At 48.0% G+C, this 14,224-nt stretch overlaps 1 protein-coding gene across 1 annotated transcript in view; it reads right to left on the minus strand.

The window, feature by feature from the left end:
- CPM (carboxypeptidase M) overlaps positions 1-8,059 on the minus strand; it is a 71,034-nt gene extending 62,975 nt beyond the window's left edge. Inside the window, exon 1 of the mRNA XM_090042503.1 lies at positions 7,760-8,059. Within this exon, the coding sequence (XP_089898629.1) occupies positions 7,760-8,000 (241 nt within the window). The 5' untranslated portion in view covers positions 8,001-8,059. The remainder of the gene's footprint in view (positions 1-7,759) is intronic.
- Positions 8,060-14,224: the final 6,165 nt, after the last annotated feature.

Consider the following 14,224-nt stretch of genomic DNA (forward strand, 5'->3'; position numbering starts at 1 on the left):
GTGCTTGATCCACAGGTTCACCAATGAGTAGAAATGTATTTGACTAGATAAAGATGAAAGATAAAGATGATTTACTACCATCCCAGCTATGTGCCTTGGACTTGGACTTTCTACAGCTATTGGATCCAATCCATGGAGCAGGAGCTTTGGCAGCAGAGGGCTTTGTCCACACTGCACCATGGCTGGGTGCTTTGTACCTGCCATGCCACGGTTAGGCAGAGAGAAGCGGTGGTAGGGAGAAGTGGAAGGCCTCCTTTCACCCATGCTGGGCAATTGTTCTACTGCAAGAAAATGTTGCCAAGCCCCAGTCTACACATGTGTCCAAAACTAAAAGAAGAATTTGTTTTCAGTTGACTTGTCACGGGATTCAGGACAAAGGCAGAGTATATTTTTGCCTTTGGTGACGCAAGATTTTGCTGAAATGTAGAACCACAATATAACTTGCTGACCATTTAAATGTGCCAGGCTTTGCTTTATTCATAGAAAGATTAACCAATTATTAGGACATTGCAATATCCTCTTATCTGCCATTCTTTAGACTGACAGGACTGGTACTCTGCTTGTAAAAACTGGAAGGCCAGAAACACATTTCAGGTGTTACTTATTTAAAACAATTAAAAGTTTCAAATAAAGGTACTCAGGGCCTCAGTTACACTTGGGTAAGCCCAAACTGTCAGTTACCTCAGCATAGTTTCATAGTTTCTAGGGTCGGAAGGGACCTGAGTAGACCATCTAGTCCAACCCCCTGCCATGGCAGGAAAGAGTACTGGGGTCAAATGACCCCAGCAAGGTGTTCATCTAGCCTCCTCTTTAAAACCCCCAGGGTAGGAGCCTATACCACTTCTCTTGGAAGTTGGTTCCAGATCCTAGCCGCCCTGACCGTGAAGTAGCGTCTCCTGATATCCAGCCTAAATCTATCCTCCACCAGCTTGTGACCATTATTCCTGGTCACTCCTGGCAGTGCTTGGGGGAACAGGGACTTCCCCAATGCCTGCTGGTCCCCTCTGACTAGTTTATAACAGGCCACTAGATCCCCCCTCAGCCTTCTCTTATGGAGCCTGAACAGGTTCAAGTCCCTCAGCCTCTCCTCGTAGGGCCTGACCTGCTGTCCTCTGATCATACGAGTGGCCCTCCTCTGGACCCTCTCCATGCTGTCCACATCCCTATTGAAGTGCGGCGCCCAGAACTGGATGCAGTACTCCAGCTGCGGCCTGACCAGCGCCGCATAGAGGGGGAGGATCACCTCCTTGGACCTGCTTGAGATGCATCTGTGGATGCCTGACAAGGTACAGTTGGCCTTCCTGACTGCCTCCCCACACTGCTGGCCCATGTTCATCTTGGAGTCAATGATGACTCCAAGATCCTTTTCCACCTCTGCACTGACAAGAGGGGAGTTCCCCAACCTGTAGGTATGGTGCTGGTTGTTCCTCCCCAGGTGCATCACTTTGCACTTGTCTGTGTTGAATCCCATCCTATTCTCGTTCGCCCACCCTTGTAACCTGTCTAAGTCCGATTGTAGTCTGTTGCTTCCTTCTACCGTGCCCACATCCCCCCACATCTTAGTGTCATCAGCAGATTTGAACAGGGTGCTTTTAACCCCCTTGTCCAAGTCACTGATGAAGATGTTGAACAGTGCGGGCCCGAGGACCGAGCTCTGCTGAACCCCACTGCCCACGTCCTTCCAGGTTGAGAAGGACCCATCCACTACCACCCTTTGGGTGCGGCCCTCCAGCCAGTTGGTGACCCATTTAACTGTGTGGGTGTCGACACCACAGCCCCCCAGTTTCTTGATGAGAATGGGGTGAGAGACAGTGTCGAAAGCCTTCCGGAAGTCCAGGAAGACTATGTCCACTGCTACCCCTGCATCTAATGATTTGCATAAATTCATAGTAAATGTTGAAATCAAAGATATACACTGTTGTAATAGACAGCTCTGGCCCTGGCTTTGTTCAAGGAGGTCATACATGTTTATAACACAAATCACAATCTTGGCTGCTCTTATTTCTTCTGTCTGGGCACTAACTGGCTCTCTCCAAAGCCTCCATTTAATGCGGCCTAGTATGAAAGTGCTAATGCTGGGTAGAGAGTGAAAAAATAATGTCACGTTTGGCTATAAGTCTGGTTTTAATAAGTTACCCTTTGCGTTCTTTATAGAGGTAAATATAGCTGCAATCATGGGTGGATGCAGGATTTCAGAAAGGTGGGGTGCAGAGCAGCAACTTGTGCTGCAGGGGTGGCTGCATGCTGGCTCCCAGCCTCCCTCCACCCCACACACCAGTGTGGACGGACCATGCTGTGGAAGCAGCAGCCAGGCATGTTTAAAGTCTCTCAAGCAGGTAAGGATTTCATAGATTTCATAGACATCAGGGCTGGAAGGGACCTCGGGAGATCATCGAATCCAGCCCCCTGCCCAAAGGGCAGGAAGTCAGCTGGGGTCATAGGATCCCAGCAAGATAAGCATCCAATTTACTCTTGAAGGTGTTCAATGTAGGTGCTTGAATCACTTCCGATGGCAGACTGTTCCAGACCTTGGGGGCTCAGACAGTAAAGAAATTCTTCCTTATGTCCAGCCTGAAACGGTCTTGCAGGAGTTTGTGACCGTTCAACCTCGTCATCCCTTGGGGTGCTCTGGTGAACAAACGTTCCCCCAGATCCTGGTGGTCACCCTTGATAAACTTATAGGTGGCCATCAGATCACCCCTGAGCCTGCGCTTTTCCAGGCTAAAGAGTCCCATGTCTCTCAACCTGTCATCGTAAGATGTTTTCCTGACCTCTGATCATGCGCGTGGCTCTCCTCTGGACTCTCTCAAGCTTCTCCACATCCTTTTTGAATTGTGGAGCCCAAAACTGGACGCAGTACTCCAGCTGCGGCTTCACCAAGGCCGAGTACAAGGGGAGAATGACGTCCCGGGATTTGCTCGAGAAGCATCTATGGATGCAAGCCAGCGTTTGGTCGCTTTATTAGCCGCAGCATCACATTGCAGGCTCATGTTTATCTTGTGGTCAATGATGACCCCCAAGTCTCTTTCTTCTGTAGTGCTATCCAATGTAGCACTGCTGAGCCTATAAGGATGCTGCAGGTTTTTCCTCCCAAGGTAGAGAACCTTGCATTTTTCGGTGTTAAACACCATCAGGTTCTCGTCTGCCCTTTTGCTGAGCTTGTCCAGGTCAGCCTGGATCACCCGCCTGTCTTCTGGCATGGATGCTTTGCCCCAAAGTTTGGTGTCATCGGTGAACTTGGCCAGTCCACTCCTGACTCCAAAGTCCACATCGTTAATGAAGATGTTGAACAGTATGGGTCCCAGGAAAGAGCCTTGAGGGACCCCACTGGTCACAGGGCACCACGATGAGTGACTGCCATCAATTACAACCCTCTGGGTCTGACCACGGAGCCAATTTCCCAGCCAGCAGATCGTGGTGGAGCCAAGGCTGCAACTGGCCAGTTTGCCAAGAGGTGATCATGGGATACCAGATCAAAAGCTTTTTTGAAGTCAAGATATATGACATCAATCTCTTCTCCCTCGTCCAGGTGATAGGTCACCTAGTCATAGTAGGAAATGAGATTGGTCAAACAAGACCTACCCGCAACAAACCCTCCCTCCTCCTCCTGCCTCCACGATCAGCAGCACACTCCTTCCACTCCACTGCCCACTTATGCTGCTGTCCCCAGCTGAAGCAGGGGCAGGGGATACTCCAGAGCCACTCCTGCCCTGGAGCCATGCTTGGCTAGAGGCAGTAGCAGCAGCAAATGGGCTCCCATCCTCTGCACCTGCTCCTAGTCTGGTAGGGAACAGAGGGATGGGGGGCAGGAGGGAAGAGTGGGGAAGGAAGTAAGAGAGGTAGAAACCAGGCAGGGAGAAGGGGAGGAGGGACTCACCTGCTGCTGCTGCCGGGATCCCTAGATGAGCCCAGCTCCAAGCAGAGCCCAGATGGAGTGGCTCTGAAGCTCCCTCTCCCTCCAGCCCCAGTCCCTCCCCACCAAGGGCTGCCAGAGGCAGTGACAGCAGTGGGTAGGGGAGGCCATGCCGCTAAGCATAGAGAGGAAGGGAGGTAGAAATTCTTATTTGCTTTGGGGGCTTAAAAAAATGTCCCCAGGTCCTTCTCCTGTAGTGCAGTCATCTGCAGTGCTTTTGCACCATTGCAACACTTTGGATCCACCCAAGCTGTGATTATTTACTTGCATCATTTTAGAATAATACTGTGAAACATTATTTAAATTGCAATAGCACCTAGAAGCCCCAGTCATGTACCAGACCCCACATTTTTAGGCCACAACTAAACTGTAACAAAGACTCACTGTATGCTTAGAAATAAGGAATTAAGTATAGACAGGAGATGGGTAGAGCACACTGAATGAGAAAAAGGCCTATATTATTTGAGTGTTGTATACATAGAAAACATATGGTGTTGTATATATATCAGGGGCGGGTCCAGAGCAGGCACAGGGCAGGCCAGGGCCAAGTTCGGGGCTGTATGCATGGGTTCTGGCTGATCTAGAGCTGGTCCACCCCAGGCAGGGCAAGTCGAGCATGGACTGGGGTGAGGTAAGCTGTGTACTCAGCTGCTGCTGGGCACTGGTGGTGGCGGCAGTGGCGAGGAGGAGCCACAGGGCGTGTGGGCTCCAGGTTGTTGTGGGTGGGTGTGTGGGGGGTGGTGACTGGCCTGGAACAGCTCCCCAAAACTACCTATGTGGCCCACTGGTCCAAATAATTGTCCACCCCTGTCCTAGTAGTTAGGACCCACATTATGAATGTAGATCCTCCACATGCAAATCTACTGGGCCTGACTTGACATAAAACTAAGGTCTCCAACTTATTGGGCAATTGCCCCAATAATCTAGAAGTGGACAGATTCAGTCCCTCGTGCTGCAATTGTTCTACTTGTATTTTCTTTTAAACTAATCACCACATGAGGATGAACAAGGACAAAGTATTTCCCTTCCCACTTTGAATGATGCAGGTATGATGCTCACTTGATAGCATGCTTTCTGCCCTCCTACATGTATAAGCAGAGCAAGGAGTGGAGGGCTACTTTCCTGAACTGATTCAACTTAGAGAGGTAGTTTTTGGGTTTTTTTGAATGGCAGTTGTGGAGTTGCTTAATAAATTGGAGCCAACGTTTAAGTTCTCAGACTGAAAAAGGTTGTGATTAAATGAAGTCCAAAGACAACCACTGACTATACAGAATGAAACCCCTGGGGTTCATTATTTCCAATGAGGACAGAATTTGGACCTATTATTTGTTAAGATCCCTCATAGTAAAATATTAACATTTGGGAGCAATTCTCCATTGGCATGAATGGAGCAAACAACTTAATGTATTCATTCTATTTCTAAAATGTTCAGTTCTCTAACTAGTTTAATACTTCCTCGTTACTATTTGGTTCTTTTCTTAAAGTGAAAGAGAGCATAACTGAGTTTGTGCATACTAGCATTGGTATGGCAATTGGTTCCACAGATGACACAAACAGTGTGTGGAAGGAACCAGAAAAGTCAAGACTCTTAGAAACAAAAATGCTTTCCTTGAAAAGGGCCCCTGATGAAACCACATATTTAGCCGTATTTTATTTTCTGCTCTAATTGGCAGAGACGTTCTAGATACGTGGTTTTCAAGCTGTGGTCCATGGACCCTTGCAGGTCTGCAGACTATGTCTAAGGGGTCTGCGGAAGGATGACGCGGACCAATCAAAAGTAAGTGAATACCCACATTTACTATTCAAAGAGGTCTGTACCTCCCTTCAAAATTTCCAAAGAGGCCTGTAAATGACAGTTTGAAAACCACTGTTCTAGATACTCCATTTCTTCATACCGATCTACCTGAACTGTGATAGAGTGGTGTGGATCTACTGGAAAAAAAAGTCACAGATTTAATTGTTGCGAAGACTATACTTACATATGACATTGCTCAAGAAACTGAAGAACCCTTCATCTCTAATTCTATAGCTTACATCTTAATTTCATTTTTCCTGATCAAGTGAGAACTCCTGTTGCTAACATCTCATTTCAAAAGACATGAATGTGTCAATGCCCTAATAAAATTCTTAGTGAATGCTGAAATTGAATGAAGATAGAGCAAACTAAAATACACACAGACAGAAAACCAGTTATAGCTAGAGGCATACTCTCCTGCTGAGTTTGAAACTTGGTGCCAAAAAAGGAAGGGAATGAAAGGCAGGTTTTCAGCATGTCATACAGAGTATTTTTTGTAATTAGTCTAGTATGTTAGAATAATGAACAAATCCAGAAATAAAATATTTTTCAAAGTTATCTGCAAGTTATAAGGCTACCCAGAGAGGTTGTAGGTACAATCCCCATCATTAGAAGTTTCTAAGACCCAGGTAGATACAGCCTTGGCTGGGATGATCTAGTTGAGGATGGCCCTGCTTTGAGCAGGAGGTTGGACTAGGTTCCTTCCAACCGTAATTTTCTATGATTCTAAGCTGGGGGGGGGGGAAACGAAACAACATAAAACGAAACCTACACACACACATGCTGCAATACCATCATACTATACTATATACTATAGCCCTGAACAATAAGAATCTCCTTTTAATCCCTTTGGCTTTTGAAGTCAGCAACCAAAAACATCTAGTTTCATGGTGTGGCCTCAGATCAGAGGTTTCACGGTGTAACTTTGGAGAAGTTATGACTCACTGCAACAGACATTACCTGAAATGCACTGACTCCAGCAACGTTTATTGGGGTGGCAAGAACAATACCTAGCAGACGTTGCCAGAATAAAAAAAAGATGTTTTTGGCCAGGCAGATTTAAGCAGACAATTCTAGGAACTACCACATCTGAGCAAGCTGCCAACCTTGTTCCATTTCAACCCCCTACTTAAGCCAGTAAAAGCATCTGCTCTCAGGCATCAGAAAACTTTTTTATAGCGCTATAAAGGTACAGTGCTCTTAAAACATGACAGAAGTACAATATTTGATGAGGGGAGGCTGAAGGGGGTTTATGAGTGTCCCTGCACTTTCTAGGCTAGGTGTTAGGGGGCACTCCACAGCCTCCTGGGGTTTCCCCACTGGGCAGAAACTTGATCAGCATACAGAAGTTATTTAAAGTACTGCAAAACAATGGTTCTCAACCTTTTTAGTTCCAGGATCCATTTGTAAACATCAACGACCAGTCCCAGCTCAGTGCCCCTCACTCCTGACCTGCTGCCCCCAGCCCACCAGTGTGGGACAAAGGGCATGTGTGGGGAAGGAGGTGGGTGTGTGGGGCATGGGGGGCCCCCAAGCACCCCCTTGCAGGCTGGAGCTCTGCCAGTCCACATGGGAAAACCCACGGGTTCCCATGTTCTTCTCTTTTAAAGGAGAATCCATTTCTAAAGTTTGTTCAGGACCCTTTCATATATTCTTGCCACCCACTTTTGGGTCACAACTCCCAGGTTTAGAAATGCAGCTGTTAAAATACAGCGCTCCAAATTTAACACCTCCATTTAACAAGGGTTAATTGAAGCGCTGTGCTCATTTTTCAAGTGGAGGCTTCTGTGAAGTCAGGGCAATATAGCGCTTGAGTGGTGACTAAAGCAACGTCTGTGCGCACCCCGAGGACTGAGCGAGCGAATGACAGCGCGCAGGAGTCCTCGATCTCGGGGCGTTACAGGAAGGAGATTTTCCTCCGCTCGCGGGGCCCCGGGGTCCTGTGCAGGCTGGCGAGGGAGGGGGACGGAGAAGCTGCACAGAGTGGCGTTTCTTTAGAAAGAAAACAGCCGTTTCAGAGTCATCCCCCTTCCCGCTCTCTGCGCGCCTACCTTGCACGGAGCGCCCCACGCTGTGCAGGTGCGCGAGGCCGGGGTGCTGCTCCTCCACGCCCCGCAGGAAAGTTTCCATCTCCAGCTGGTGGTGGTACGTGAAGTTCAGCCCGGCAGCCCACGGGACCAGCAGCGCCAGGCGGAGCATGGCCGCGACCTGCAAAGAGAGGCGGCAGCAGGTGAGGAGCGGCGCGGCCCGGGCTCCAGCGTCCCCCCGCGCGGCAGCGCCTACCGCCCGCATGGCCCCGCGCCGAGGTGCCCGCACAGCCCCGCGCTGCTGCGTCCCGAGCCCCGACACAACCCCGGCCCCGCCCCGCCCCGGGGACCTCCTCCCCCGCCCAGCACCGCGCCGCCCCGCCCCGCCCCGGGCTGGGGGGGGGTGCGGCTCTCGCCTGGAGCTGTGAAAGGGGGAGTGTGGGCAGATGAGGGGGGCAGATCTCACCTGGGGCTGTGAGGGGTGTGTGGGGGGGGGGGAGGTGTTTGTGTGGGGATGTGTGGGTGAAAGGGAAGTGTTGGGCGTGGGGGCGTGTACGCATGAGGGGGTGAAGGGAGCAGGTCTCACCTGGGGCCGTTGGGGGGGCCGTGCATGGACAGGTGTGTGTGTGTGTGTGTGTGTGGGTGTGGGTGTGTGGAGAGGCATGGGGGTGTGAGGGGCAGTGTTGTGGGGGATGAGAGGGGCAGGTCTCACCTGGAGCTGTGTGTGTGTGTATATAGACGTAGATGGGGAGGTAAAAAGTTGGGTCACAGCCTCCCTAGCTGGAGTCCTGATGAGGGACAGGCTCATGCCTGTCTTGGAGGCACCGTGCTGCTGGCAGCTTTCTGAGAACAAGCAACTCAACCAGGGCATCCCACCAAAGCCCTCTTCTCTAGGCAGAAGGCAGGGCAGGGTGGAAACCCTTGAAACCAACTGATTTAGAGAGGCACCAGCTTTCCCTAGGACAGTGACAGCCAGTTGGTCAGATGCCCCTACAAGAACTCCTAACTCCCTGAACCAGCTTTGCCTTCTTTGAAGAAGAAGCTGGTGCAGAGTCCATCTGAGGAGGGGAGAAAGAGAAGAGGCTGAACAAGCCAAGCTGCCACTGGGGTTGGGCAATACCTCCACTTTCCCCATCAGCCAAACACAGCTAACACCCACCTTGGCAAAGCAGCTGTTTGGCTAGGAGCAAGGCAAGGAGCTTTCAACCAGCACACTGAATTGAAAGCTCTCAGTGGAAAGGGCTGGAAAGAGAAAACAAAAGGCAACACATGTGCCAACAAATGGCATCATGTTAAAATGTTTTCTTTAAAGATGTTTTACATATTAAGGTGTTTTATTTTTAAAAAAATGGAGGAGGGCATGGATGTGAAGTCACAAGGAGTGCATCTCTCATATGATCATTTTGGTTCCAAACCTACAAGTCTGAGCCTGGCCCATGTGAGCAGTTCTCTGAAAGTCAGTGAAACTAATTTTTCACCCAAAGTTACATGGATGTATAAGAGCCGGCTGCATTTTAAATCACATCCTCTTTTGTTTTTGTTTTTTAAAGTACAGTGTTTTATTATTAACCAAGTTATAGCTATGAAGTCTAAAAAGAGGAACACATCTGACCACTCTCCTGTTGACAGACATGCACCTTAAACTATTACTGCATACATTTACAAAATGTCCTTGAGTCGTTATCTGTGTGATACGATGGCAAGATTTCCTCTCTTCTTTTCTGCTCCCTCCTTTACAAGAAGCTTTTTCATTTGGTATGTTTAACATTATAAAGGTACCACATAGGTATCTGAAGTAAAATCTTAACATCCATGACTGCACAACTTCCACATGTTTAACTTGAAACACTGTGACTAGTCTTACTCTTTAGTGGGATTAGTCACAAAGCATACAATTAAACCCATATGTAAAACCCATATGTAAATCTGCAAAGTTATGATGGCAAAACATTTTCCATTAATTTATCTGGTCTTACAAACTTATGGCATTCCAGAACAATTACTTTTTGGGTTGAATGTGTCCATGTCCATACTTGCTCTCTATCTTTAGGTGATTTGTTTTGTTTCAAATTGAGTAAATTCTATTTCCCTGTTTCTGAATTAGCAGAGCATAAATACATATAAACATCTTTCACTGTGTAAACACCCTAGGCTTTTCAAAACAGGGCTGCAGTAGGAATGGTTGGAGTTTGAAATATACAACTTGGTATGGACATACACTTATCCTCATTAAGGAATTTAAGTAGGGTCACTTATTCCATGCTCTAAGTGTCCAAAATATTGTATATAGGTCAGATCTGTAAAGCATTTATAATCCTGAAGCATAAGAGAGAAAGAAAAAACAGAGGATGGAGCACTACATTCCCATTTCATTTCCCCCGGTGGCATGGAGCAGGGAAAGACTTTAAAAAGCATTCACAGTTCCTGCTAGCCTGGCAGATTTCCTGCCCCCCAAATGGCATCAGAAGGCTTATTCTCACTAACCTTAGTCACAAGGCAACACATATATAATATCTGCATATGGGCCAGGTTGAATGCTCTGTATACGCACAAAGTTCAGATTACCCAGCTAGTCTACAAAACTTCATAGTTTCATAGTATGAAGGGTCAGAAGGGACCTGAGCAGATCATCAAGTCTGACCCCCTGCAATGGGCAAGAAAGAATGCTGGGAACAAATGACCCTGCTAGGTGATTATCCAGCCTCCTTTTGCAGACCCCCAGGGTAGGAGTGAGCACCACTTCCCTTGGAAGTTGGTTCCAGGTCCTAGCCACCCTAACTATGAAGTAGTGCTTCCTGATGCCTAGCCTGAATCTACTCTCGGTCAACTTATGGCAGTTATTCCTAGCTACTCCTGGTGGTGCTCAGGTGATGAGGGATTCTCCCATTCCCTGCTGGTCCTCCTTGGTGAGTTTATAGATGACCACCAGATCCCCTCTCAGCCTTCTCTTGTGGAGGCTGAACAGGTTCAGGTCCCGTAGCCTCTCCTCATAGGGCCTGCCCTGCTGCCCTCTGATGATGTGAGTGGCTCTCCTCTGGACCCTCTCCATGCTGCCCACATCCCTCCTGAAGTGTGGCACTAGAACTGGATGCAGTACTCCAACTGCAGCCTGACCAGTGTCACATAGAGGAGGAGGATCACCTCCTTGGATCTGCTCATGATGCATCTATGGATGCATGATGAGGTGTGGTTAGCCTTCCTGACTGCGTACCCACATTGGCAGCCCATGTTCATCTTGGAATCAGTAATGACTCCAAGATCCTTTTCTGCCTCTGTACTGACAAGAAGGGAGTTTCCCAGCCTGTAGGTATGCTGATGGTTCTTCCTCCCTAGGTGCAGTACCCTGCACTTGTCAGTACTGAATCCCATCTTATTCTCATCCTACCACCCCTGTAACCTGTTCAGGTCTACCTGTAGCCTGTCCCTCCTTCTATCATGCCCACTTTGCCCCACATCTTAGTGTCATCCGCAAATTAGAACACAGTGTTTTTCACCCCCTTGTCCAAGTCACTGATGAAGATGTTGAACAGTGTAGGCCCAAGGACTGAGCCCTGCGGGACCCCACTGCCCACATCCCTTGGGGTTGAAAATGACCTGTCCACCACCACTCTTTGGGTGTGGCCCTCCAGCCAATTTGCAACCCATATGACTGTGTAGGCATTGATGCCACAGTCACCTAAGTTTTTAATGAGAATGGGGTGGGAGACAGTGTCAAAGGCCTTCCTAAAGTACAGAAAGACTATGTCTACTGTGACACCTGCATCTAAGGATCTTGTGACCTGTTTGTAGAAGGCCACCAGGTTGGTCTGACAGGATCTGCCTCTAATGAACCTATGTTGGTTGCCCCTAAGCATAATCCTCCCCTGCTAGTCCCTCGCAGATGTGCTCCTGGATAATTTTCTCAAAGAGCTTCCACGGGGCCAAGGTAAGAATAAGAGACCTATAGTTTCCTGGGTCCTCCTTCCTCCTTTTTTTGAAAATGGGGACTATGTTGGCCCTTTTCCAGTCCTCTGGCACCTCACTAGAGCACCACGTGTGCTTGCAAAGCCATGCCAGGGGTCCCACAATGACCTCTGCCAAGTCCCTCAGTACCCTGGCGTGGAGATCATCTGGACCTGCTGATTTGAACATGTCCAGCCCCACCAGAAGTTCCCTAACTAGGTCCTCTCTGACCCTAGGCCTGGCTGGGCCTCTCCTGAGTCACCTGGAATCCCAGTGGGGGGTGTTCCAGTCTCTGCTCAGGAAAATGGAGGCAAAGAATTTGTTAAAGAGGTCAGCTTTATCGTCTGGTGCAACCACCAGATTACCAAGTGTATCCTGCAGGGGCTCCACGTTATCCGGTGCCTTCTTTTTACTCCCTATGTATTTAAACAAGGACTTCTTGTTATCTTTGATCCAGGTTGCGTGTCCTATTTCTGTCTCTGCCTTAGACTTCCTAACAGCCCTGCTACAATCTCGACCAATGAGGTACAATCCTCCTTGGTGATGGCTCCTCCCTTCCATTGGGTGTACGCAATTAGCCCTTTAAAAATGGTGTCCTTTTTAGCTTTCAGACATTTCTGAATGCCTTTGGTGAGCCATGGGGGCTTTTGAGCACCCTTGCCCCCTTTGATTCGCATTGGGACTGTCACCCTTTGGGCTCGGAGGATCGTCTCTTTAAGGAACGACAACTGGTCTTGGACTCCAAACTCCCCTCCACTCTGGGACCTCAGTGCCTCCTGGACTAATCTTCTTAACTCATTGAAATAGGCCCTCCTGAAGTCACGGGTTACTGCCTTGCTGCAGGCCTTTGACACCCTGCGCTGGATGGCATAGAGAGGTAGTAAGCTATGTTAGTCTGAAGTCAAGCAGAAGTATGAGTGGAGATGCACTTATAGAATAATTGAATCAGAGATGCATAAGCTTTTGTGAATAAGATCTCAGTTCATCAGATGCCGTGAAAAGATATGCAGAGAGCAGGCTATCAGGTATGCATCTGTGATTCAGCTAGTCTTATGCCATCAAGAAGATAGCAAGATATATGACAGAAAACACAAAGCAGTACAAGTTCTTATTGCCAGGTTTTTTTGTTGCCAAGCAATAGAAATTTCATAATACACCTAATTTTAATACTCTGTTTCTTACAAGAGCTGGGTGAAATCCATGGGCCAAAACTTTTAATAGCAAAAAGAGAAGAAAGAAAAAAAAGAGAAAAGAATTCATATTTAATGGGCACATCTACATGTACAATTAATATGACTGAATGTAATCTGGCTTAATTTGAGCCAAAATACAGTAATCCTGATGTCACCGTCTGCATGTGTGTTTAAATGTAATTATTTACTGTGCTTCTGGATACCACCTGTATCTGACAGGATTATCAAATAGCACAGTAAATTAGTCCATTGTGCCCTAATTGCCATGCATGTGTAGACAGTGATGCTGTACTGCACAAAAAATTAATCTGCTGCACAATAAAGTGTCTTGTGTAGATGTACCCATTAACACCAACACATTTAGTCTTTTTTTTATTTTTCCTGCTTTGAATCATGCAATCAAGGACTGAAGTTATCCAAAGTCAGAAGCGAGATCTTCTTCTCTAAAGTTAAGGTTTCCAACTGAAACTGAATTTATCCCCGCTGCTTCCCAGCAACTCCATCAGCACTTCATGGCCAGATCCAGACATGCAGGCACGTATGGTTTGTGGTGCCACAAACTGCATGTGTTGCATATTAAACTGTGCCCCGCACTGCTAATTTGTAGCACTGGGGCAAACTTTGCTACCAGAATTTTCTGGTAGCAAAAAACCAGAAAAAAGGTGTCGCAAAGCATGCTAAAGTGCAATGTGCTGGAATAAACAGGGAGGCAGGGAAACAGGCAACTCAGGACTGCCTGCTCCCCTGCCTCTAAGCACTGCACAGCCCCTGTCTTGAGGCACCCTGCACCCCAGCTAGCTGCTCCCTGGCTGGCTGGGGTGTAGAGTGCCTCAAGATGGGGGACTTGTTTCTAAGTGCCTCAGCACAGGGGCTCCACAGGCTGCATGCTCCTGTCTCCACATGCCTCTCCCCAGTGGCTAGGGCACAGGGTGCCTCAGTGCAGGGGCTGCCTGCTGCCCCAGCCAGTGCCCACTACCCCAGTGCAAACTGCACAAGCAGGGGTGTGCACTGCAGCACAATTTGTGCTGCTACTATTTGTGCTGCGAACACACATTCCTGTGTATCTGAAACTGCTGGAATGGCAAAGATTAGGGGCACCCTTGCAGTTCAGTAGTTTGTTGTAAATGTTTATTGCTGTTGATAACATTTAGTACATATTCCTTTTGAATATTCCCCTGTTTATAATTTGAGGGTATACATTTGGATTCCTCATGTCAGTGTGGTCAAGGTAATAGAGCACTGAGCTAATCAGAGAGTCCCGGGGCTCTTCCTGGTTCTGTAACTATAAACAAGGGACTTAATCTCTCTATGCCCCTACTTCCCCTTCTGGAAAACGGTGATAATGGTGGTTACT

The sequence above is a fragment of the Crocodylus siamensis genome, chromosome 4 (assembly GCF_052110815.1).
Source record: "Crocodylus siamensis isolate JL-2025a chromosome 4, ASM5211081v1, whole genome shotgun sequence".
In the NCBI taxonomy this organism is placed as follows: Eukaryota; Metazoa; Chordata; order Crocodylia; family Crocodylidae; genus Crocodylus; species Crocodylus siamensis.